Source organism: Littorina saxatilis, linkage group LG5, assembly GCF_037325665.1.
Source record: "Littorina saxatilis isolate snail1 linkage group LG5, US_GU_Lsax_2.0, whole genome shotgun sequence".
Taxonomy (NCBI): Eukaryota; Metazoa; Mollusca; class Gastropoda; order Littorinimorpha; family Littorinidae; genus Littorina; species Littorina saxatilis.
The window spans coordinates 29,103,728-29,131,192 of record NC_090249.1 but is presented as its reverse complement, the minus strand read 5'-3'; the positions used below and the strand labels follow the sequence as shown (position 1 = coordinate 29,131,192).

Sequence of the window (27,465 nt, the reverse complement as noted above, 5' to 3'; positions counted from 1 at the left end):
TTTTAGTCGAAATGTCAGGTTTCGGCAGTTCAGAAGTCCGATTTCTGCTGGAATTGTAGCTGAAATTGCACGATTTGTCCCTTCCTTCGTAACTTCAACGAAACAGCACTAGTTGATGCATTCCCGTGATGATATCCTGTGAGCTAAACATGTCCTTTGTATTCTTGATGAATGCTGTTGCACAATTTTGTCTTTGGGTGACGCACGCGGCAAAAGGAAACACAAACAATTAGACTTCATGTTATACGCCACCGATGCTTGGTGTAATTCGCCACCGCAATTTCACGTCTTGGATGTTATTCGCCACCGCAACTGTCTAATGAATTGCATAATATGTTGAAGAGTTCAGTGATTCTGTCACTTCCAATTGAAAATATTGATTTGGAGTTGTTCAGTTCAGTGTATAGTTCAGCTTTTGTAGAACACGTTTCTGAGACGCACCTGGCGGCGTTTCACTGGACCACATTCTTCGTCATTCTTCTTTCCCGAAAAACGTCACGTCTGTCAGAGGCGTTCTTTTCTCTTCCAGCGTCAAACTGATGAGTTTTTGTGTTGTCGCTGGTAATAGGAATGACTGAATTTTAGAATTATTTCACACACATAAACACCAACGAAGCTTAAGAATTTTAGAATTCTGTGGTATTTGGCCCCACAATGTTTTTAACAGGAGCGTTCCAGGCCCAGTTTCAGACTCAAGTGACCGCAAATCAAACAGGAAAAGGTAGGTTCCATATTGTCAAACTCAGTGATTTCAGCCTCTGAGTGTTTATTGCTAGAATGGCAAGAATCGCTGCGCTCTTCAATCACATATGCTTATACAATAACTTTTCTGACGGGATACGAGTGGTTTGGTTGCAGATGGATTTGGAACAGTCCGGGCAAACCATTGACAGCTTCCTTGATGTCAGTGATGTGGTAGAAGTTACTACTCGACCACCAGTGACTTCGACACCGCAGAAAAAGAAGTCAGAGCAAAAGCAGTGTTTATGCCCAGAATGTGGGAAAACATATAAACACCAACGAACATTAAGAAACCACAGGCTCTTCCATCACACAGAGGGTGGGGGTCCAAGGGTTACCTGTGGGATGTGCAAAAAAACATTCACGAGGTCTGCAGACCTCCAGTCACATGTGAACAAACAGCACATCGGGCAAAAACCTTTCGACTGCTCCAAGTGCCACAAAAAATGTGCGTGCAAACGCAATGCAAACCCAAACCGCCACACATGTGTGCAAATCACTAAGTACGCGTGTGATGTCTGTGGCAAAGAGTATAAACACAAATCAACACTCAAGGCTCACACCAACACACACACACACACACACACACACACACACACACTTGCTCACTCCTGCCCAAGAAGAAGAAGAAGAAGAAGAAGAAATACTACAGTTTGATTTGTCAACTCATGGTGCCTTTAAATCCTTTGCATAGGCAAGATCACGCCACGCCCCTGAGTTTAAAACTTGCAGCACTAAAGTTAAAATGCTCCTATCAATTGCTGTCAGTTTTGTGACAAAAATAAAGGTTTAAATGCCTCCACGAAGTTGATGCGTTTGAAAATAACAATTTGCGTAGTGCGGTGGCGAATAACAAAAAATGCGGTGGCGAGTTACATCTAACATTGAATTGATGCGGTGGCGAATTACAGAGAGTTGTTGACACTCTGTTTTTATCTGCTTCTTGCAAAGTATACATGGAACTATATACAGAGAAACTACACGTGGAGATTCATAAAACATTAAAGTTATCAGTGAACATGTCCAAGAATAACCAGTAATCTCCGTTTTGTTGCATTTGACGCAGAAACTAAAAATATGCCCAAAACATGGGGAAACGAGAAGAAAAACAGATCGTCACGATCACCAGGGCCATCAAAGCATCAAAAAATATATACAGAAATATAGCTAAGGATATAAGTATGTGAAATGCAACACTTGAGAACATGCTGAGTGCCTAGCATTCTAACAATTTAATTTATCATTCGAGAGATCTACCTCGCAGCTTGCCTCTTCGTCGGCGTGAAGCGATAAAAAGTTGCGGTGGCGCAAATGCAGAGTTACACGATCCACGGCGTGACCTCGTGACGAGTGCTTGTGGGTCAGCCAGCACTGGTTGACCGCACCATGAAGATGTCTTGGCGATGGCTCTCGCAAAACCTCGCCACCCGATAGTGACGAGACTGAATCCCCGTGGTATGACGTCAAACGGTAAATGACGCAAACCAAGGAACGTATGGAAAGAGATTGACTGTTCTTACAAGAATGGCACGACATGAAGGAAACGAAGCTGTGATCAAGAGAAGAAATGATTGGGTAAGAGCGTTTTTTATCGAACGTACCAAATGCTACAAATAAGAGCGCCTTCCACTGACTGACATTAGAACCCTTTTCCCTTCTCGCGCGCTCATTTGCTTGGGTAATAGCGTTTTTCCGAACATACCAAATGCATGAAATAAGCGAGCCTTCCACTAACATTACAAACCCCTTCTCGCGCGCTCATTTGCTTGGGTATTAGCGTTTTTCCGAACATACAAATGCATGAAATAAGCGAGCCTTCCACTAACACTACAAACCCCTTCTCGCGCGCTCATTTGCTTGGGTATTAGCGTTTTTCCGAACATACCAAATGCATGAAATAAGCGAGCCTTCCACTAACATTACAAACCCCTTCTCGCACGCTCATTTGCCGTGATGCCCATTCACAGTAGGCCTAATGAGGTGCAACTGAAAGTGAAGTAGCTCAGCGGGACATACTGATACTTGATAGTTAAAAAAAAAAGTTTTTTTTAGTATTCCACATACTGATACTTGATATAGTTTAAAAAAAAAGAAGATTTTGTTAGTATTCCACATAACAGCATCTCGTTACTCCCCCGTATCGTTACTCCCCCGGCTCATTACTCCCCCGGCTTGTTACTAACCCTAACCCTGAAGGCGGTCCTTAATTGAGCCCGAAGTCGACTTCGCGAAGTCTTTTTACTGAAAACTCAGTGCTGAAGCTCCGTGCAGCCAGCTGCGCGAAGTATACTTCGCGTAGTCGACTTCGCCCAGTTAAGGACGGGCTTGAGGGGGGGTAACGAGCCGGGGGAGTAACGAGCTGATCCCGTTTTCTTTCTGTGTGTGTGTGTGTGTGGGGGGGGGGGGGGGGCTATGTGTGTATGTGTGTATGTGTGTGTGTGCTTGAGAGAGAGACTGAGAGAGAGAGAACTCACAACTTTATATCAAAAGGAGCGTCAGTCTTCATTATCATGTCTTGTTTGTCTTTTTATATTTAGTCAAGTTTTGTTTGTCTTTACCACTGTCTCCTCTCAATGTAATTACAGATCGTACCCGAATACTGTACACTGGCAATGATGTCATTGGTAGTGTCGTCATCTCGGGGTTACCCTACGGGCGCTCCTACGTCAGTTTGTCACAGCATGTTTCCTCATCACGGCGTCACACCCAAGACTCAGTCTCCTCCTTATTCCATAGAAGTTGGGTGCGATGTGTACCACCCTGGCCAAATGTCTGTTCCAGGTAAAACGGCCACAGAGAGACGAATTAGAGGGAGGGAATTCTGATAGAGAATTCTCTTTGCCTGCCTGTCACTGTCGGTTTTTCTGGTATCAAAACATTCTTAATGTGTAATAAAGATTCATCATCATTCGTATCATCATCTTTCTGTGTCTGTGCCTGCTTGTATATATCTCCCTCTCTCTCTCTGTGCCTCTCTCTCTCCCTCTCTGTCAGTCAGTGTGTGTGTCTGTCTTGTCTGTCTGTCCGTCTGTCTGTCTATATCTCACTCACTCTTGCTCTCTCTCTCTCTCTTTCTTTTTTCCTCTCTGTCAAAAAACACAAGTTTTTTTCCAAAAAAGGGCAATAGCTGTTGTCTGGTGCGACCAAAGGGAGATAATTCAAAAATTAACATGTTTTTCAGATAGAGCAATCAATAAGCTTTACATTGATATACTATGCCGTGACTTGTGTATGTTATGAACATATACCACTTGTTTGAAATCAAAGGCAAAATTCTCAATTCACACACACACACACACACACACACCTCACTCACACACACAAAGGGAGAGAGAAAGGGAGGGGGAGTGACAGACAGACAGTCTGAGACGAACAGCTAGACAAACAGTAGGTACAAACAGACCCAGACTGAGAGAAGCAGAGACGGAGAGAGAGGAATACAAATCTACTCAATCAGAGACACAGCCTATCCCGAGGATTGACTTTGAACTGTTACTTTCTCGTGCAGTGTCAGTGCTATCCAGTGACGAGGGTTTCAAGGGCCTGATCTTACAGGCAAGACCTGTTTTTAATTGTTTGTTTTTTAAACCTCATGTGCGCGCAGGCTATTGTAAACATTTCTCTTTTCGAACTTTTCTTCTTTTGTGAACGGCAGTCTGTCCGCTCGTCCTTGATCAAAAACCTTAACGTTGAGGTTTTCTCGGATATTTTTGAAGCTAGAGCTAGGTTTTGGTGACCCTCCAGACGTGATCCAAAAAATATCGACTTCTTTAACGTTTTTGAAGCTACAGCTTTGAATCTGAAGACGCTTCTAGGATTCGATGACCTTCAGACATGACCCAAGTCTTGTTGACCCTCGTCAAATTTCAAGGTCACGGCGGGGTCAAGTTTGGGTTATAAAATGGAAAGGAATTATTTTCTCCAACGTTTTTGAAGCTAGGGCTTTGAAACTGTACATCTATCTAGAGTTTGATAACCTTCAGACATGTCTCAAATCTGGATGACAAATTTCAAGGTCATATATGTGGTCAAGGGTGGGTAAAACACAGCAACGAAAACTGATAACCTTTAGACATTAGTCTGGTTAATAATGTTCAGATTTCAAAGTTGCAATGGGATCGAGTTTGTGTTGATCAGATTAAAATTCCTCTTATGTCTAATACACAATATGTGATCTTGCCTTTCAAACTTTAAACGCAATTTTTCCCTCTATTGAATGTTCTCACAGGCAAGATCTATTAGCCCCTGCGAAGCTCCTGTCGGCACTTTCGTGTTAGCTCCTGACAGTGATGGCCTTCAACTCTTCAAATGCTGCCAGTCTAATGTCAGTGTGCTAAAATGTGTGTGTGTGTGTGTGTGAGTGTGTGTGGGTGTGTGTGTGTGTGTGTGAGTGTGTGTGTGTGGGTGTACGCACGCGTGTGTAGGTGTTTGTGTGTGTGTGTGCGTGCGTGCGTGTGTGCGCGCGCGTGCGTGTATGTGTGTGTGTGTGTGTGTGTGAGAGAAGCAGGAGAAAAACTTACCATTTATGTTTTATATTATGTCCACCTCCCTTTAAACCTAACAAGTCAATACAGTGTAGTGTATGACTATGAGGGTTGCTTAAATATGTGAGCAGATAGTTTGTTTTCTGACTCATATTACATAATTATAACGAAGGTGAGTCGTATGAACATTCGCTCTTCTTGTTACGTGTATGGCCGTATTTCATCATAGGCCATCGTTCTTCGTTTTGGGGGAAATGAACACTGGCAATTCCGTACGTGTTTCTATAACCCACTTAACTCTCACAGGGATTGTAGAATCTTTTTGTCCGTAATTGGTCTTGTTCTTGTGTATACACGCATAATTCGACCTGGGATGTTGGGGGACAATGTCCACCCGCCTTTCAGCCCGAACCCCGAACCGTCAAGCTCGAATGTCGACGTCTTTTCTACATGTTCTAGTCTATTGTGTGCGTCACTAAGACTAAAAGCCATGCTTTGACGCCGCAGTTCTTCGATTCCACTCCCTATTTCAGGATACTGTGACTCACAAAGACGGCTGGTTGAAGCGCAACGGAACGGTTGTATGGATACCCCCTGCCATCGGAAGTGGGCATGTGTACTTTCAGTAAGCTTAATTAAGTGTTCTATTAATTATTTTTAAAATTTGTGTTTTTATTTGTAAATTTGTAAAGGCTTCTCCCGAGAAAAAACCAAAAAAACAAACCTTCCTTTCCTCGCCTGAACAGTCACTCACTTCGGTTTTTGAGACACCAGGGTACGAAGAATCGGGACTGAAAGGAATTAATTATGTTGTGTTTACTTACCACTATATTCATTTTCATGTAACAATTATCATAGATAGGGCGCATTTGGGAATAAACCGCGGCTCTCGTGCTTTAATTACGTTACATTTTCCTAAGTATATTTCTGGACCCTTCAAACTTTGAAAACAGAAAACGGGTTTTCAGAATCATCGTTTGTTCAGAATGTTTGCTTATTTTCCATCAAATTTCCAAGGCCACAGATTCAGTTAGTTTCAACGATGCCCTACAATAGTGTTCAGAATGAAAATCTCAATCCATCAAATGACAAGGTCGCCACCATGAAAAAGTAATGCCGTTCCTTTCATCAATGCATTAAAACAGTGTTTAGAAAGATGTGATAGGGTGGAGTGGAAGGGGGAAAATAGACCAGGAAGCATAAATGAGAAGCCGGGTATTCGGCTCTACTTCTTCCCGGCGAAGCCGGCTAGTCCTCAATATACGGCCGCACACAACTCGTCGGAACTTGAATTACGATCCCGGTCGAAAGGTAGGTTGTTGGAACGTTTGTTATTGACAAAACAATACATTCACAGATATTTCGGCCCAACGGTCTTTTAAGTGGACAGACAAACAAATATTAACACAAAACTTATCTTGATAGTTCTATCCGTTTCACGCCCATTGCACTCGTCAAGAAGCCGAGCGAATGAATTCATTCATTTTTCATTCATTCGCTCGGCTTCCTGACGAGTGGGCGTGAAACGAATAGAACTATCAAGATAAGTTTTGTGTGAATATTTGTTTGTCTGTTCACTTAAAAGACCGTTGGGTCGAAATATCTGAGAATGTATTGTTTTGTCAATAACAAACGTTCCAACAACCTACCTTTCTTGTTTTTTGATTCTGAATTTTGGAACGTTGGCAGTCTCTTTGTTTTTAGATTTTCTTACAACATACAGTTTCTCTGAAACTTGTATTAGGTAGCAAGCACCCCCATCCCCAACACACACACACACGCACGCACACACACACACACACACACACACACACACACACACACACACACACACACACACACACACACACAGCGGCACACACACACACACAAATTTCTCCCGAATGACTACTGCGGTGGGATTCGATTTCAAAGCTTGCCCTTCTTGCTTGGTTTACTGACAGAGCGACCGTGGTGCAGTCTAAATCAGTGTTGTGGAACACAGTGAGGTCCCGCATCGTGTACCAGACGACCAGCGACCCGTCTGCGGTCAACACCTGTCAGCCCCCGTCCACGCTGGACGCCGCTCAGAAGTTGGACGGTCCCCATTCCAGAAGCAGGTCCAACATACACGACGATCACAGTCATCACGACAATGGCGACCACACTGCAGATGATCACAGCCACAACGACCACAGCCACGACGAGCACGCGCATAAGCACAAAGTCCGACAAACCAAGAGTGGCGCCTCGTTTTCGTTTTCGTGCATCATTGTGATGACGTCATCATTTTTTGTGGCGTTGGTGCTTTGAGCGGAAGTGAGCGTTATGTAAACGTTTGATTTTTGTTCAGAATTTGTTATTACCATAGAGTTTATTCTTTTTTTTTTTTTTAAAGGTATAAGTCAATGAAGAAGAATGATGGAAGAGAAAGCGGTGTGCTTCCCTCGCCTACCGACAAAAAATGTGTTTGACTGTAACTGCGTATGAAAAAAAAGGGCAAAAGTCGCATATAACAATTTTGAGTTACGCACTGGAAACCGTCGGCAGGTGGAAATGTTTCTGGAATAATGTTTACAATTTGAGTTTGTTGGCATCTAAAGAATACGGTTTGGGCCTGTTTGAAATAAAACCTCAAAATTTGAAAACTGAAACAAATACATCGCGTGCCTGCGTGCATGCGTATTTTTTGTTGTCAAATAATCGATGTAAGACAATTGAAATGACGAAATTCCCCCTGTTTTCCTTGGTATCGACACTGGATTAGATAGCAATGCACATTTTCGTTGACAGGCCGTGACTCGGGCGGTCCCTTCGTGTGTACGTGCGGCAGTCAGCTGGTCCATGTGGGCTCTGAACTTGAACTCTGACCAGTAAAACAGTTGACTGAATTAAATGTGTGTGCATCCTCGAAGAACGGGGAAGCAGTTCGGATGTAGACATCAAGATGGCGGCGAGGTTACCTTGCAAAAAATACTACCCCTACCTCCCCCTCCCCCCTTTCTGAAGGGCCTTGCATACACAAACCACCCTCAGATAATATATGAGTTGAAACAGCAACTACATGGAGTTTGGAGGGTTCAAGTCGGATGAGTGTGACTACTCTTCTGTGTCAAACCTACAACAGTTGAGGCCATCTCCGAATTTGAAAGTTTTTGTAAAAGAGCGTGACACTTTGTGAAATTATTATCCAATATCTCACTAAATATAAAATAATTCGCTGAACACGTATGGGAGTTATTAGCATTTGAGAAGGTGGTATTTTGTTTGGGTCATCCTGTAGTCAATGTGTTTACCTTGCTTGCTTGCTTGCTTGTTTGTTTGTCATACACTGAGACTCCCGCTACAAAGTACTGGCAGACAGAAATCACGTCAAGGAAAATGTGTTTTTATTTCAGTCAAAATGTACAGTCGACTGTCGTATAGCACTGAGTACATAAACGGCGTTAGTAGGCAAAGGCAGGTGTGGTTTCACCATCACCACCACCATTTCCACCACCACCGTTGCCGCCATCAACACCCTCGCAGTCGTCCCCGTTGCTGGTGAGACACTTGTTGATCCAGGGAACGAAGGACGAGGTACGGGAGTACACGCCTGGTTTTCCCGCCAGGGCGCACCCCTCGCCCCATGATACCACGCCCACATGGACCAGCTGACTGCCGCACGTGCACACGAAGGGACCACCCGAGTCACCCTGTCAACGAGAATGACGTCATGAAGGTCAACGAGAATGACGTCATGAAGGTTGTGATATCAACAGGGCTAAAAATAATAAAGAAATAAAAAAATAAAACATATTGCGACACTGTTTGTACCCTCTAACCTGTGTGATTTGTTCAAATTTTCTATGGCCTAAGCAGAATTTAACTTGGGTATATGGCACACTTTTCTGACATATGTTGTTTGCCAGGGGTCAGTTAAAGGCACTCTCGTTCCCGTGTCAACATTTCTGCTCGCCATCTCAGACCAGTCTTTTTACATGGGCTAATACCTTCCGTCCAATAGGTCACATACTGAAAACGAATACCCTGACTGCTTGCTGTGGCGAGTTGCAATTTGTTTTCTGTATTTTTTTAATTATTTTTATCAATTCATTTCTTGAGTCTCCGTGCACTTGGGTCAAACAAAAATATATGTTGGTTTTGGGTAACGTGACCAACAAAGATAGGGTCGGTAGGTCGGCTTTTTTATTTTAATTTTAATTTTTTAATTTTTTTAATTTAGTCGATTTCCCCCTTGACTGCCTTATGACGGGTATACCCGTCATGCGCTTGTGCAGCCGCAGCGCCTTAGGACGGGTTTACCCGTCTTCTCCGTTCAGGAATTTTCCAGAAATGCTACGTCACTGCTGACACACAAATAGCAGCCAATGGCTTGGAAGGATACCTCATTCTCATGAATAAACATAAATGGTGACGCGGTCACTGAAGGCTATTTTCGGCCTTGGCGACAGGGTAGGGGAGAGAAATCTCGACTCGTCAAAATGGCTAACGGTGACAGTCGACCGGGCCCTAGTAGGGAAAAACAAAGCCGGACTGACGCTACAGGCGGTGCAAATGATTATGGATACTGACGGGGGAAGGGGGAGATCTTCTTTCGGACGATTCGTTGGAAACAGGTAGATGACAGTGATTATAATCCTTTCTTGGAGCAAGCAAAACAGCCACCTGTGTTTGATCCACAGGCACCGGAAGATGCGCCGGACTGATTTTTCAAAAGTTCATATTTAAACATCATTATAAGCCAAACTAATTATTATTTCCATGATTAGACACTAAAAACAGATTCTTGCTTCAATTTCCTTTAAAAATAACATAGGTTTTACTTACCTACCTACTGCCAGTTTGGAGCTAGAATTTTTTGTGAATTATTACACCCCGAACTCCAATATTCCCTGGCAGTCAGGAATGCACATACGCAAGTTTTGATTGGCAGCGAAAGGGTAAGGAGGTTACTTCCCTAAGTCTCGGTATGGTTCGCAAAATGTGCCAAAAGTTTAAGTTTTTTTTAGAAATGAAAACAAAGTTTTAGGGTCGGCGGGAAAAAAAGGGTCGGTCGGGTTACCCTAAACCAACATATATTTGTATTTGGCCTTATGGCATTTTTGAAATTCATTTATAAAAGTCCCACTGTGAACAGAGGCCACCCATGCTGTTCATTTTAGGTATGTCACCAAGTGGAGAGATGGTCTTATCAGTCCCATGTAAAGGCCTGGGAAAATCTGAGATGGTGAGCCGGACACGGGAAGGAGTGTGCCTCTCAAATAAGGGTACCCGTGAAAATCGACTCCAAAAAAATCGCATGTGCAAGTTCTGTGGATCAAACTTGCATGGGAAAAAACACATTTACATGAACATTTATAAATAAAAAAGTACACAGGGGAAATAAGAAATAAAACGTTTATCGATGTACTGAGGAAGATGAATTGTAATCAAAGAGTGTACAGTGGAACCCCCTTTTAAGACCTCCAAAACATTCAGAAAATCAGGTATTCAATTTAAAAAAAAAAAGAAAGTCTTCAAATGGGGGTAAATTTACAGAGGGTACGAACAGCAAATGTGTGAGAAACGGTCTTAAAAAGGAAGGGTCTTAAATTAGGGGGGGGGGGGGGGTTCAAGCAAAAAAATGGGGATACACTTACAAAGGGTATGAACAGAAAATGTGAGAAAACAGTCTTAAAAGGGAGGGGTCTTAAATCAGGGGGGGGGGGGGGGGGTTCGAGTGTACTAACTGAAATCTTCAAGCCCCTCACCTGGCAGGAGTCCTTGCCCCCCCCCTGTTTCTCTATCCTTAGCGGATTATGACTTTACTAGAGGAATACCCGGCTTCGCCGGGATGATACCGTAGCTGTGATCGGAAGATCAAACTTTCTCATTCAGTATTCTTGCAAATACCGTACGGGATTGACGCCACACGAAGGAAGGGAGATAAACGCGCAAAACACTGGAGAAGATAAGGAAGAGTTACTGGGAATGGATCTGAATGAATGAACAGAAAAACCAAAATCGGAAAAAAACAAAAGATATGAGAAAGTTTGATCTTCCGATTTTTTCATATCAAAAAAACAAAAACAGAAAAACACACACACACACACACACACACACACACACACACACACACACACACACACACACACACACACACACACACACACACACACACACACACACACACACACACACACAGAATCCGATATAGATATATAGCCTAGAGATAGATGACAGTGGATTTTTCGCGTGGCTATAAATTGAAGCTGCTTGTCATACCGTAGCATTCTGATCAGTCATCGCTCAACGGCTATCGCCAGTTATCTCAGAGAATGAGCCGTACTCATTTTGACCTGAGTTCAGGATGATACCGTAGCTGTGATCGGAAGATCAAACTTTCTCATTCAGTATTCTTGCAAATACCGTACGGGATTGACGCCACACGAAGGAAGGGAGATAAACGCGCAAAACACTGGAGAAGATAAGGAAGAAGTTACTGGGAAACGCGCAAAACACTTATTTTTTCATATCAAAAAACCAAAAACAGAAAAACATACACACACACACACACACACACACACACACACACACACACACACACACACACACACACACACACACACACACACACACACACACACACACACACACACACACACACACAGAGAAGCCGAGACCTTCTAAAAATAGTAACGGGAATATCTGAAGCTGCTTGTCATACCGTAGCATTCTGATCAGTCATCGCTCAACGGCTATCGCCAGTTATCTCAGAGAATGAGCCGTACTCATTTTGACCTGAGTTCAGGATGATACCGTAGCTGTGATCGGAAGATCAAACTTTCTCATTCAGTATTCTTGCAAATACCGTACGGGATTGACGCCACACGAAGGAAGGGAGATAAACGCGCAAAACACTGGAGAAGAGAAGGAAGAGTTACTGGGAATGGATCTGAATGAATGAACAGAAAAACCAAAATCGGTTCACCGCGCCGCGCGCGCTTAGAGCACGTGTTCAAAATTGTCCACGATTGTGTCCGGGGTCTACCTGAATATGCCCACCAAATTTGAAGCAGATCCATCGAGAACTTTGGCTGTGAATCGTGAACACACAGACAGACACACACACACACACACAAGCCGTATATAGATATAGATTCAGTTCTTCTGCAGAAAAAAAACAGAAATGCTGGAGAAAAACTGTTCTGCAGCATTTCTGCATAATGTCATCTTTTGCGAGAGCAAGGTTTTTTTCTGCAGTAAAACAGTTTTACTGCAGTAAAATTGAAATCAAGAATGCTGCAGTAAAACGGTGATGTTTTACTGGAGAAAAACTGTTTACACTTTTTCTTCAGCATTTTGGCATTATTCAGTTATTCTGCAGAAAAAAAAACAGAACTGCTGGAGAAAAACTGTCTTTTCTGCAGCATTTCTGCATAATGTCATCTTTCGGCGAAGCAACGGGTTTTTCTGGAGCAAAACATTTTACTGCAGTAAAATTGAAATCAAGAATGCTGCAGTCAAACGGTGCATTTTGTTCCCTAGCTGGCTGTGTAAAGGCGTGTAAAGCTCATATCTCCCGTTTTACTTCAGATAGGAACCACATTGTTGGCACACACCGTATGCACCACAATTCCAAGCCACTCACCAAATGAGAGTACCCGATACACAAGTCTAATCAAAAGACAGACAGACTGAATGAAAGACAAACAAACAGACAGACAGAGCGAAAACTATACACCGCTATATAAAGGCGGCCTAATGATAGCGAACCAAGACTTAATCAATCAATCAATCAATGACGCTTATATCGCGCATATTCCGTGGGTACAGTTCTAGGCGCTCTGCAGTGATGCCGTGTGAGATGAAATTTTATACGGCCAGTAGATTGCAGCCATTTCGGCGCATATTTACCTTTCACGGCCTATTATTCCAAGTCACACGGGTATAGGTAGACAATTATTAACTGTGCCTAAGCAATTTTGCCAGGAAAGACCCTTTTGTCAATCGTGGGATCTTTAACGTGCACACCCAATGTAGTGTACACGGGGGGAGGGTTCGGACACCGAAGAGAGTCTGCACACAAAGTTGACTCTGAAATAAATTTCCGCCGAACCTGGGATCGAACTCACGCTGACAGCGGCCAACTGAATACAAATCCAGCGCGCTACCAACTGAGCTATATCCCCACCCCGCTTAAACCAAACATCAGTTGACACTTATTGACACTTTCAAACTTTTAACGATACAGTCCTTCGCGTGTGAAGAACCGTGTCGCCATCACAGATCCGACCGGGCGTCGACACGGTATGAGAGCATCCCACCACTTGGACACTTACAGATTATCAACTGCCTGGTGGCATCTTGTGCAGAGTGGACGGTTTTTTCATGAAATGATTTAGCACATTGACAAAGTCAAAGTCAAGTCAAATTTTATTTTCAGGGAACCCCCTGAGGGTACATGAAAAGAAAAAAAAGAAAACAAATTAATAAATACAAAAATACAAGAACAATAAAGAGAGGAATGCAGGTTATTCCTTCAATACATACACACAAACCCGCTCCGTTGTAAAAATAAAATATCAAATAACTTGTTTTACAATGTGGAAATCAAATCTCCAAAATAATCATTCTCGTTGTATATATATGGCGTAACATTTAGTGTGGATAAAAAAAAATAAAAAATAAAAAAACCTACAATCTGCTGTCTAAATCATTTTTTTTCTTGTTTTGTGCTGTGTGGGTTTTTTTCCCTATCAACACCTGTTTAAAATTCTTTTGAAATACCCTTTATCAAGTGACGCAGTTGTTACTTGCGACACAAAGCCCCAAAACAATGTCCTTCTCTGCAAATGAAAAGATGCTCTTAACCAATGTAAAAGGCCGGGAAAGATCTGCGACAGTGAAACTTTTCCACTCTGCAAATGAAAAAATATATTCTTATTTTTTTGGTAAAAGGTCGGGAAAGATACGCCGTGCTTGGTCGACTTCAGACACTGTGTATCATTGGTGTCTATCTAAAAAGGCGAATGTGCCAAGATTATGGAAGATCTTGATATTTTGGCGGTAGAAGTTTTAAATAGTAAACAATAAAACAAAATTAAAAAATAGGTCCTCAGCGCGATCAAACAAACACGCAAACCAATAAACAAACAAACAATCAAATAATTTCAAACGATAGACAAAGGCGGCTCACGACACACGCTATGCTAACTTGGTTTTTCTGTTCCCAAACCTAGCGTCTATTTGGGACACGACACAGAGAAGAAAGAAGAAATGTACAGGGCTTACTGTCCGTCAGGTCTAATTGCCTATGTTGGACATGACTTGGTTTATACGATAAAAAAAAAATAAAAATAAAAAAAAATTTAAACAAATCCTGAGAGCTGGTTAGAAACGGGAGGATGACGGGAGTGGGGTGATAAGATATTTTAAAACGTTACCGTTAAGATTTGATAAAATCGGGTACCTTGTATCACCTTAGTATCAGTGGGGTCCACATACGTAATCTGGGTGGATGGGACGATAAAATCGAATATTTATTTCATCAAAATAATGTTTAAAAGTTATAAAAACAGAGCCATATTTGTTTAATACCGGTTAAAACAGATGTTCGTGCTGGGAAACAGCACTCCAATACCGATAAACATTGGTTTCTCTTAAAATTATTTACACAATGCTTAACTGTTGGCCTGTCTACAGAGAACATATAGCACTTTCTCACTTCTAGTCAAGTACGAGTTATCTTTCCATGCTCTTCAACGAAGGAGAAACGCTGGGTTAGTTCCGGTATCTTCTACATCATGGCGTCTGCACTGAAAGAAAGCTCGCTCAGAGTGTGTGGTGGTGGAAAGCAGTACTGTGTCATTTGCCATAACTATCGTGGAAAAATTATTGAAGGAAGAGTTGTCAGGCTACATAAACTTCCAACAAACAAGCAACTGAAAAGAGCTTGGGAGCAGCGCCTACGTGTTACTCTTTCTTTTAGAAAATGACAAGATTTTGTGCAACTTGACAGAGTGACTTTCTCGTCTAGTTAATCAGATGGGTATTATTTGTTCATGTACATAAAAGTGTAAAAGAATGTTGTTGTACAACATACTTCCTTCAATCATTAGTGCATTTTGCTCTTGTCTGTGTGAAACAGTAACAGGCACATGAGCTGTAAGAAGGACTGCCGTGTCTCAGTATGACTGTAGTCTCTAGTGTCACTATAAATCTCAGTCATTGACTCTGTGTATGTCACTCATTGATGCTTACATTCCCAATGCATGGAAGACAGAAATTATAAAACTAGTATGCATGAAAACTGATGCTGGTTTGTACTCCAAATTTTTGTATCCAGTTAAAATATCAGGCATGAAAACTGAAAAAAAAAAAATACTGAAAACAAAATTCGAAGGCGCATAGCGCCAAGTTTCGCAGGCGCAAAGCGCCAAGACTTCTAGGGAGGTCCGGGGGCATGCCCCCCCGGAATTTTTTTTTTTCAAGGGTGCAATTTGGTGCAATCTGGGGCTATCTGAGCCTTAAAATTGGATTCAAACATGGCCCCAAAACTATTTTACTATAACTATGACTAGGAAAAAAAAAATTTTAAAAAATTTAAAAAAAAAATTTAAAAAAAAAAATTTAAAAAAAAAAGGAAAAATACGGAAAATAAAAAAAAATACGGTTTATTTTTTTCGAAAATACGGAGAATTTTCATGCCTGAATATGTCCGAGAAGTTGAACGCAAACCAACCAGGTGTGAGCGTGTGTTGTAAGGAGTGCACTATTTTGTAACGTGGGATTATGTACATGAAATTATAAATAGGGTTTGTGTGGTGTGTATCTATGCTTTTTATGTTTTTAAGGGAAAAATATTTATTACCTGTGTGTGATTACATTTTGTTTTTTATTCACAGTTGGCTGAAATATTTGCCGAGGAACGACAATGCAGTGTATTATATAATTATATATGTATTCAAAGAATAAAGACATGATGAATCTGAAGCTTGATGAATGACTTGTTTTACAGATAATCACACACACTTCAACAGACGCAGTTGATACAGTTTGGGTTTTATTTATCTAAAACATATACAAACAATAGCAGTTTAACAAAGTTGGTAAACAATGTAAAGTAAAACAACTGAAGTAACATTAAAGAGCCATGAACTGGTAATGTGAAACTGCTCCTTAGGCTAAGGTCAGATGGAGCTCGCAAAACACGAAACAAAAGCCGAACAAAAGCAAAACATGGTGCTTTTGTGTGTTGTTTTGCTTTTGTTCGGCGTTTGTTTCGTGTTTTGCGAGCTCCGTCTGACATTAGCCTTAGACAACACGCACATCCAGTTAACAACAATAAATGCATGACTACCAAGCATCAAAAGGACTCACTGATTCACGCACAAATTCCGCGTGTGCTCAATAATTATTGATAACATTTAACACATAGGCTACAAGTTCGTGACACTGACAGTCGAAGTGGTCTGTCAAATGCTAACTTGAATCATTTGTTTCCACAGCATTATCGATAGCATCCTTGCCATCTTTTCGCAGCTGAAACGTGCCTCTTGCTCTGCGCACTAATTCTTCTTTTTTTTCCACTGACAAGTTGGCCATGTTTCCGAAGAAAATCTTTCAATTCTTTCACGTTCATGCGCTCGACTGCCGCCTCTATCTTAACCGGAACTTACCGAACCAAAGGGACGAAACTCGTGCACACCTCCGGCCTCGCTAGTGAGAAAGAGCTATAGACAACACAACACTTTTTCATTCGTCACGACACGACACACAAACACCACCCGGCTTTAAAGGGTAAAGTTGCCAATAAAGTATCGCAGGTGTGGATATTTTGGAGGTAAGAGTTTTAATCAGTAAACACGAACATGCCAAAGGAATATGTTCTTGGCTTCGAATAATCGACAACGGCATTTAGTGATAAATTATTTCAATTGTTTATCTATAAATAAATGTATTGAATTGATCGCAACGTAAATGTCGTTTACGTTAATTTATATAGCTTTACTCATTTAAGGAAAGTACAACCTTTTCGACAAACAAAAACTTTTGTTCAACAGACACAATAAAATAATTCTTCAACTCGGGGGGGCCCGGGTAGCTCAGGTGGTAGAGCACTGGACTTGTGATCGAGAGGTCGCTGGTTCGAATCCAGGCCGGGACGGACACGGGTCAACTTTATGTGCAGACCCAGAGACGGTATCCATCTCCCACCCCCGTGTCACCACAATGGCACGTTAAAGATCTTGGTCATTCTACACCATAAGTGCAGATGGCTGATACCACCTAAACACGCAAACATCAAAAAGCCGTGAGGGCGTAAAACTCGAATCGTATAAACCAATTCATGTCCAATATAGGCAATTAAGACCTGACGGACAATAAGCCCCTTAAAATTTACTTTTTTTCTTCAACTCACGGGCAGCAACGCCGATCGTAACACAGAAAAAGACGAACAACACCCGAACAGAAGCCATCATCGTCATCATCGTGATTCGTGGTTGACTGAAAGTGGACATACGATCAATCAATCAATCAATATGAAGCTTATATAGCGCGTATTCCGTGGGTACAGTTCTAAGCGCTTGTCGATGACCACAGTGCACCGAGACTGGTTCTTTATACCCTCACATCGGTAATCCATTACGACCACCCCTCCGCCCTAAACACTGACGGACTTTACTGACAAGATCAGACAGCACCCGAGGATAAAGATAAACTCACAACAATAACGATATCCCAAAATGTCCCGAGCAGAGGGATTTTCTGGACTTTGTCTTGAATTTCTGACAAAATCAGAAAGCATATATCACAGAACAGGAAACAACAACAACAATGATGAGCAATACATATACAGTAGTCAACAATACGGAGAGCGGCCGGATTACCCGATGGATACCGGTGCTGATGGCGGCACCAGCAGCTGGTCAGATGCAATCCGTTGTTATTAACTGCATTGTCACACGGACTCCGGTCGTCAGTGTCCAGTGTAAATCGGATGTAAATCCGTTGGGTCCACGGATAAGATCACTGTTGTAATAACATTGTGTTAATTGTATCGGGATGGGGGTGGGGGCAGGAGGAAAGGCAGTCATAGTCCGTGTTCAGGGATGCTTTTTTTTTGGGGGGGGGGGGGGGGGGGGCATAGTCGAGACATGTCTGTAACGACCACCCAAGGTATGTGCAGGGAAGATCGAAAAAAAAAGAGTCCAACATTTTCCAAACAGGTGCAGCTGGGTTTCGAACCCTGTACCTTCACAACATGGATGGCCGACGTCCTAACCACTAGGCTATAGCGCCCGTCAGTTCAAAACGTTGACCGATTGATTATATCCAATTTACAAAAAATGCTGACGGTTGGATTTTGTTTGACACAGCAATTAATGCAGTCGGATTGCATCTTAACAAACAGTAATGTCGATGCCAGCGACGTTATCCAACGGAAAATCCGTAGTTCTCTTCGACATTTGTGCCCACTATATTGCTGATCTTTGTTGTTAGTTTATGCTATGTTTTGAGAGAGAGAGAGAGAGAGAGAGAGAGAGAGAGAGAGAGAGAGAGAGAGAGAGAGAGAGAGAGAGAGAGAGAGAGAGAGAGAGAGAGAGAGAGAGAGAGAAAGAGAGAGAGAGAGAGAGAAAGAAAGAGCGAGCGAGAGAAAGAGAGAGGGAGAAGCAGAGAAGGCGAAGGCGAAGGCGAAGGCGAATTTTTATTGCATCAAACACAATGTGTATGTACAAGGGGGAGAAATAGTTAGCATGTGAACAAAGTGGACTTGACCGTCCGGAAGCAAGGCAACTTAAAATCAACACCTAGCACAAGAAGTAAAAACAGAGAAGAAAAAAAAATACAGTAAGATGAAGACAAGGATTTTGGGTTGTACGATCATACCGGTCTATTTCACAATTGATTTTCTCTTTGTCTAAACGCGTAGAACACATAATTTGACAATGCAATCAGTCGTAATTTGTTGTCAGTCTGTAAAATACACAACGATGAGTTGGAGAACTGGTCAAGGTCAAAACAAGCACCAATGTACTTTTGACGGATTGCATTGTAAGCTGGGCATTTAAACAGGAAGTGGTTTTCATTTTCTTCAGTTGATTTACAAAATGTACAATTTCTGGATTCAGCGCACTCGGGATTATAGCGCAGTTTATTTACCTTCAATGGTGTAATGCCCAGTCTGAACTTTGTGTACATTTTGCGTATGTACTGGTTTTCAATGACACCCAGATACTTTTCTTTTTCAAGTTCTCCTTTAAACATCCTGTATACATCAAATCTCACACTTGTATCAAGTTTACAGTGCCAGTTTTGCTCAAAGCAGTCTTGCAGACGTTGCTGTAATGTTCTAATAAACGCACATTCCCTACCTACAGACCCGTTCAACCACACATCTCCAAATCCATTCATGCAAAGGAGGCATTTAACTTGTGAGACCCAATTCTGTTTTCCCCTTTCAACTGCGTTTTTTAACATGATGTATGACATCTTTGCATATCTCGAATCCGGCATACAGTTAAGTCTCAACCAGTACTTTACGCTTCGGATATTTGCTAGGATTGACAAAGTGCATCTTCCAAGTTCCCCATACACCACCTGGTTTGGACTGTTTGACGAGATCCCGAGTAATCTTTTACAGGCATACATGTGAACCTTTTCAATCTGTGAACAGTCAAAACATCCCCATAGTTCTGAGCCATAGAGCAAGATGGGAGCAATTTGCGCATCAAATAATTTGAAAAATATGTCCATGTCGTGGCATCCTATATTCCATAAGACTTTAAAAATCTCAATGACACCTTGTTTGGCTCTGGTGATTGCGTCATTGAAAGAGAGATTCAAACGGGCTTGGGTTGTGAATGTCAGACCGAGATACTTGTAAGAGCTAGCACTTGATACTTGCGCGTTTCCGTAGAACCATTTCTCACTTTTGGCTAAATGACCACCGTTTCGAAAAACAACGACATTGGTTTTATTCATGTTTAGCCTTAACCCAAGACGCTTTGAAACGTTATGTAAGATGTTCAGTTGGTTTTGCAAACCCACTATGGACGATGATAGCAGTGCAATGTCGTCAGCGAACATCAAAAGAAACAGTTCGATCTCGCCGGGAAGCATTTGAATTCCGTGTCTGCCCTTACATATTATTTCCGAGGCAAGTTCGTTTATAAGAAACGAAAAAAGCGTTGGGCTCGCTAGACAGCCTTGCTTCAGGCCTTGTAGGCATTCAAAATAATCAGTATTGCCAGAGTTACATCGGACGCAAGAGAGAACAGATGAGTACATTGACCTAAGCATGTTAAACATTCTTCCTTTTACACCAATCTTTAATAAAACATTCCACAAAACATCCTTTTTAACGGTGTCAAACGCCTTTTGAAAGTCCACAAAAGCAACATATAACTTCTTTTTTAGTTGAAGCTGCTTGGTAACTGCTGCATAAAGAGTGAACATGTGGTCAATTGTGGAGTAATTTTTTTCTAAAACCCGCCTGTGACTCAGAGAGAATGTTGTTTTCCTCAGCCCACGCTGTCAAACGGGCATTCATAATACTGGTATACAACTTGCTCACACAACTTAACAAAGAGACGCCTCTATAATTGTCAGGGTTCTCATCATCACCTTTCTTAAATATTGGTTGAATGATAGCCTTTGCCCAATCTGAAGGGTAGTCACCAGTCCTAAAAAGGTCGTTAAACAACGTCAAAAGATAGGGGACGATTGTGTCACCTGTGGTTTTTAAGAGATCATTTAAAACGCCATCTGGTCCCGCTGCTTTCCCTTTTTTTAAGCCACTTAAAGCAGTCCTCACTTCTTCTTCGGTAATATCACTGTTGAGAATGTCGCAGTCAAGTTCGTTTTCTTCTTCAGTGTCAGTATGGTCATGTTCTTGAACATGCCTTCTGTCATCATCCTCGTTAAGTACTTTCTTAAAATGATCATACCATGCCTGATTGTCAATAGTTCCTGCGGGTTTACGTTTCCTCCTGAATTTCTTTATCTCCTTCCAAAATGCATGAGAGTCAGAAATATTCAACAGCAGGCTATTCACTCTATTTTGTTTATGACTGTCTTTTTTCTGTTTGAGCACTTTGGAGTATGACTTTCTCTCCGTTAGGTATAACATCTTTAACCTGTCTTTCTCTTGTCCTGTCTTTTCCTTTTTGTACATCCGAAATGCCTTGCGTGTTTGTCTTTTTAATTTTCGGCATTCAGAATCGAACCACTTGTTTTCGGAGATTAAAGGTGAGTCATTTTTAAACACCCTTTCCATTGGTTTAGCAGCGTCTTTCAAAGCACACGTAAACAACTCCACTGACCCCTCTGCGTCCTCTTTGATCATAGCTGTAGCAGCGGCCAGTTTGTTTACAAAGCTTTCAGACTGGATCAAAGTTTTGACCTCTTGCTCTTTTTCTCTGTCCCATATGAGTCTTTTTGTAGGTGGCTGTGTTGCTTCACTGATGGGAGGACGGACATGGGCACAATCGACGCTAAACGTAAACCAGAGGGGCATATGCGATGACTCAACTCTCTCATCTACGGCTAGACGTTTAGAACGTGACGATAATTCATCAGAGACAACAAAGTAATCAATGACGCTATTTCCATGTACAGAAACATATGTAAAGTGTTCTGATAAATCAGGAGTGCAGTTACCGTTTAAAATATGCATACTAAAAGATGTACAAAGGGAAAGTAGCTCCCAACCAAATTGGTTAGCCACCTTGTCCTCTGATGACCTGGTGCAAGCGTAGGGATCACATCGCTTATCGGCGCTATCCATTTCATCGACAGGGCACACGTTAGATTGATACTGGCCTGTTCTTGCGTTTAAGTCTCCACAAAGAATGACCTGCAAATCTCCATGTTTTTCAAACATGTCAAGGAGACAACACTCTAACTCATCGATATGGCATTTAGTCTGTTTCGTGTTATAATATGGCGACGTGGTTGGAGGGACATAGGCTGCCATGAAAATAATGTCTCCCTCTGTATTAAGCAATGTTTTGGAAAGTTTTAAGCATAAGATATGATCATATTCAGTCTCAACATGATAGACTAACTTACTTATATCTTTCTTTACGAGAACAACGACGCCCCCTGACCTCCTACCATGACTCGTTAGCTTCCTAGCCGATTTCTGGAAGATTTGAAAATCACTAAAGTGCCGTGATAGGTCGAATGCTTTATCCAAAAATGTCTCTACAAGACAGACAATATCGAACTTCAGGATATAGCCCAGAAAATCAGGATCAGGTAGCTTAGAAGCCAAGCCATCGACGTTCCAAGTGAGAAATTCTAACGTGCCCTTACCACCTTCTACTGCCGATGTGACGTGCCCGTACCGTCAGTCACTGATTTTACTGCCACCAAGCATCGTGTCGATACGTCCTTGGCGTTGGCCTGTGGCGCCATGGCCTGCCCCCCGGGCAGTGCCAGCGGTGGAACCCGTCTGGAGCCTGCTGCGTGTCTTCACGCCCGGGTGATCGGCTGTGGCCGTGTACCCAGCACCGCCGGGTTGACTGCTTGCTCCGCCGTCCAGCTGAGCCCTCCGTCCGCCGCCCCGACCCCCACCGCACCCGCTACTGTCGTCACTGGAGATGTCGGTGGTCGGTGAGCCTCTACCCCGCCCCCTGCCCGCGTATATCGGGGTCTGTCGGTTGACCCTGTTGTCTACGCCTCGCTGGGGGGAGGTAAGGGCGTCTACGCTGGATGTGGTGGTGGGGGCAGCAGGGGACTGGGGCGGCCGACAGGGCAGCGATGGGAAGTCATGGGACGAGGTGGTAGCCTCCGTGTTTGGACTGCTGTCTCTGGCTTGTCGTTCCTGCTGCTCACCTCGGTGCTCCCTGGGTCTCTTGTGCAGCCTCGTTCCCCTGTAGTAGGCCGTGAAGCCCTGGTCTCGGAGCTCCTTGAGCGTGGTTCGCTGTCTCGGTGTCAGATCGTCGTTCATGGAGACGTCAGCTGACCTCAGGCTCTGTCTAGTGCTGCGGTTGGCGATCAGTGCACGCTTGTCGTTAGCGTTGTGCAGCTTCACCAGGATAGGGCGAGAGCGCTGTTCGCTATGCTGTCCGAGGCGGTAAGCTCGGTCAAGGTCGTCTAGCTGCCACTCCTTGCCCGTGTCATCGTGTAGGTTAATGGTGTATAGCACTGCTCTGGCACAATCCTGTCCTGTTTCACCAGACGTCTCAGTGACACCGTAAAAAATAACATGGTTACGCCTAGAATGGATACGTTGTTTCTCTATTTCTTCGTCAAGTTGATACATCTTGTTTTCCAGTGCAGCAGTGCGTTTTTTCATATCATCCATGGCTTGTTCACCCTCTTTCAGTTTCTGTGATATGTTATTTAATTGGCATGACATCCGATCTACCTTTGCACTGAAGTAATCAATTTTGTTGCCCAGATTCATTTCCAGTCTATTTTCCAGCCCGTTGATAAGCTCCTCCATTTCTGGCAGTGGCCCTGGGTTGAGTTCGATGTCGCCGCACAACATTAGAAACATGGCAGTCGAAATGTTTACATACCGTGAGTGACACGCATTGCCAGCTTGTCTAGCAGACGGGTGTTTCCACTGTAGCATGTCCATCGCAGAATACCTGTCACTTGTTAACACCGCGCCGATGGAAGAAAAACTGTCACAAAACAAGCTCTGACTGACGCACCCTCCAGCGTAGAAGTGGACAGTGGTCGTGATAGAGTCCGAGTGTTTGAAACACAGCACAGTGCACTGAGCGATGGTCAAAAACACGAGAATACAGAACGTGGTCAGCACGAGCCTGTATGATAAGTCCGTGTAGTAGTCCCACTTGCAAAATGGAGAATATTTTCCCTGTTTTCGACGACGAACTTTTTTCATCAATAGTTGAGTCAATGTTGGTTGAAATTGTCCAATTTTTGCACGGTGCAATGCAGGACACGTAGGCATCTTGTATTGCAAAAATTGCAGCAATTAGTGGTTTAGAAATAGTTAAACAAGCTCATTTCACCGGACGATCAAGAAGCACGTCTTACCAGAAATCTGAAAACAGCTCACCCCCCGGGAGAAGCAGAGAGAGAGAGAGAGAGAGAGAGAGAGAGAGAGAGAGAGAGAGAGAGAGAGAGAGAGAGAGAGAGAGAGAGAGAGAGAGAGAGAGAGAGAGAACATCATCCCTGACAAGAAAAGGTGTAAAATGGCTTAACGAATTTCTCTGTTGAATGTATTCTGGTAGAGTTTTCCAATTTGTGCATTTTGGCACTGGCGTTATAGTGGTCGTCGTCTGTGGGAAATATTCAATTTCTATACCAAAGGGGAGAGTTTTAAGTTGAATAAATGGGGTGTTCTAGATGTTACTAACTATCTTACAATACAAAATAATGTTGTGTCTTCGACTGTGTTTTTGATTACGTAAGAAAATAGTTAAAACATGGTATTTGGTTCCTTGTTTACATACCGCACACACACACACACACACACACACACACACACACACACACACACAGTGACACACACACACACACACATATACATACACACACACACACACGCACGCACGCACACACACACGCACGCACACACACACACACACACACACACACACACACACACACACACACACACACACACTTACACATGCAACAAACGCACCTACAACGTGGCACACTTTTGCATGTTTGACTGAGAAGATGACGGCCTACGTGTGCTTGTCTGCATGCGTAGCGTGTTTGCGCGCGTACTTGAGCGTGTGCGTGTATGCTCTGCAAGTGTGTGGGCAAGTGTGTATAATTATGTGCTGTGCAAGTGTGTGTGCAAGTGTACGTATGTGGTTTGGTGTGTGTCTGTGCTAGTGTGTGTGTGTGTGTGTGCGTGTGTGTGTGTGTATGTGTATAAGTGTGTGACGGTGTGTGTGTGTGTGTGTGTGTGTGTGTGTGTGCTTGTGACTTGAAATGATGGTAAGAAGAAGGGGAGATTGACAAATATGGACCGGCTCCCAACATGGACCACCTCCTGTACTGACAAGCTAACAGTACTAGAGCCCTCAAAACAATTTCATTCGTTGTATTTACCCTCTCTAGATAACTTGCTCAGGCTCTCAGGCTCCTAATATGGACCAGTTGTAAATTTGTCTGTATTTAGTTTTTGCTGAATGCCTATCAAAGCTTATCCGCTCTAATTAGGCCTTACGGTTTAACTAGAGAGAGAAAGACTACCAAACACAAAATGAAACGTCTTTGCAAGAAAACAAGCTGCGGCATGAAACAAAAAGTGGTCCATATTAGGCAACCCCCCCCCCCCCCTACTAAAAATACTAGAGTTCAACAATTACAGATTTTATTTTTTTAAATCACGTATTTATTTCGATGCAAGTTACGCCTATCATCGACTAGCATGTATAAACTACAAATATTAAATGAACACATCATTTTAGGCCGGGAATGTTGCATAGAAAGGACTTCTGAAAAAAAAGAACAAACAGTACAAAATGTTCTCAGATTGCTGCAACTGGTTGCTTGCAATATATATGTTGCGGACGACATTAAAACAACTTACGGATATGGCACGAAATGAAAGCAGGGATGTCGTTAGACGTTGACAATCGTCCGAACTCCTAAACTTATTTCTATTCGCCGGAAACAATTTCATTTTAACAGAGCTACGAAATATTTTACTGCTGGGCGAAAGGGAACGTATGGGACTACCTCCGAAAATAAAATCCCGAAACATTTTTTATAGCAATTTTAGCAAATTTGCCGAAGAAAATAAGTCCTTGCAACATCCATGTGAGAGAGTCTTTCCCTGAAACAAAAACTTAGCAAAACGAGAATGAGAGGGTATATGCGTGTCATACACAATTATGGGGAATTTATTTTCTGTGTAATCATAGTACAAGCGTACTTGTAGGCTACGTCTATGGCTGACAACTGGGAAGGGAAGTAAGTGCCTGAAGTAAGTGCCTTTTACATGTATTTTGTCCACGCTTCGCCCTCTCTTCAAAAAAATTCCGGTCTGAATTACTTCCCCTGTTCTGAATGTTGTTTGTTTCACAGAGGTAATAATTATCCTCTTCAGAATCATTTGCCAAAACGTAAATTTACCATTTCCATTAAATTTCAAAGGCTTAGCTGGAGATAAATTGTGCTTTTGTTATTCAGAATTAGCACTAAAATATTTAGGTGTAAAACCTCAGTTTCGTTTACTATTCGTGATTTCAGTACAAATGACTGATTACGGGTAAATAGAGCAAAGCAAAAGCAGCCTTTCTGCGACACAATCTGTTTATTGTGATACCAAAACAGGTAAAGGCTATGATGACGGAGCAATTCAGCGTTCATAGCAAACAGACTGCTAACAAACATGCAAGCAAACAAAAACAACAACAAAAATAAAACAAATAAAGCAACAAAACAATAATAATAACGTAATAAATGTGAATACAAAGAATAACAAGAAAAATGAAATACCTGATAACTTGGCGAGCAATTATCGACTATTCGATTTATAGTGCATATTATTGACAGCTTCATTAAATTCCGATTCTCTAGCAGGTAAAAGGATGCAAGCACTTTTGTCCAAAGGACACTCGGTGCGAAATGTACCAGCGCGCAGCAGCAGTGTGGAGACCGTAAAGTGACCGTAAAGTGACCAACGACTATGCGCGTACGTGAACATGAAAATAAAAGAGTGCAGCAAGATCCAATGTAAAGTTAACATGAAGATTTAGAATCAGACGAGCACTGCGGAGAACTTTGTGTTGACAGTGAAGGTTAGGGTTTCAATGGAATTTCTGTGTGTAGGTTTAGGAATAAGATTAGACAAAAATTCGCGTGCTTAATGCTGCCAGTTTTAAACGTTGTACCACCGGCTTTTGTTAGCTACACGTCAAATATACTATCACACAGTTCAGAACAACTGAAGAGAAGTGATGACAGCAGCAACAACGAGTGACGTGACAGCAGCAAGTGATGACGCACTACCCACTGTGGACTGAACTTCACAGTATTTCCCGGGAACGTTGCTGTCATCAGTGTCATCCTCCAGGTATGGGGAGTAAACGTTGGTCCAAAAGGTCTCCGTATTTTTCACCACCGTGGCCCTGCAGAACGAAAATAAAAACAAAATGTGAGCACTCAGAAACAACGTCGACCAGCAACAAAAAGAGTTAAAGAGACATTCCTGTCGTTTGAAACCAAGGACGTATACGTAAACTTGGCTTTAAGAGATGACCATAAGAAACACCGAGAAAGATAAGCAAACTGAAGGGGCCTTCGAAAGCTCAGTCAAGTAAATGATTTA

The 27,465-nt window shown here is 42.5% G+C and overlaps 2 protein-coding genes and 1 long non-coding RNA gene across 4 annotated transcripts in view; 1 reads left to right on the top strand and 2 right to left on the bottom strand.

Annotated features, from left to right (window-relative positions):
* The first annotated feature begins 2,209 nt into the window (after positions 1–2,209).
* LOC138966795 (putative defense protein Hdd11) lies at positions 2,210–8,668 on the top strand. Of its 2 annotated transcripts, XM_070339139.1 has the most exons (7): positions 2,210–2,316; positions 3,327–3,522; positions 4,250–4,296; positions 4,970–5,065; positions 5,759–5,850; positions 7,169–7,523; positions 8,603–8,668. In XM_070339139.1, the coding sequence occupies exons 1-6, from the start codon at positions 2,266–2,268 to the stop codon at positions 7,515–7,517; spliced, it is 831 nt and encodes a 276-aa protein (XP_070195240.1). In that variant the 5' UTR covers positions 2,210–2,265; the 3' UTR covers positions 7,518–7,523; positions 8,603–8,668. The 2 variants fall into 2 exon arrangements, with proteins under 2 accessions (XP_070195240.1, XP_070195238.1); XM_070339137.1 differs by lacking the exon at positions 8,603–8,668 and having other exon boundaries at positions 7,169–8,433.
* On the bottom strand, positions 8,577–19,169 carry LOC138966797 (uncharacterized). Its single transcript, XR_011455762.1, has 2 exons — positions 17,611–19,169; positions 8,577–8,899 (listed from the first exon to the last, which is right to left on the bottom strand). It is a non-coding gene; the product is annotated as an uncharacterized lncRNA (long non-coding RNA).
* Positions 19,170–25,501: 6,332 nt separating this feature from the next.
* The window catches only part of LOC138966796 (putative defense protein Hdd11), a 36,823-nt gene continuing 34,859 nt past the window's right edge, over positions 25,502–27,465 (bottom strand). Inside the window, exon 5 of the mRNA XM_070339140.1 lies at positions 25,502–27,265. Within this exon, the coding sequence (XP_070195241.1) occupies positions 27,073–27,265 (193 nt within the window). The 3' untranslated portion in view covers positions 25,502–27,072. The remainder of the gene's footprint in view (positions 27,266–27,465) is intronic.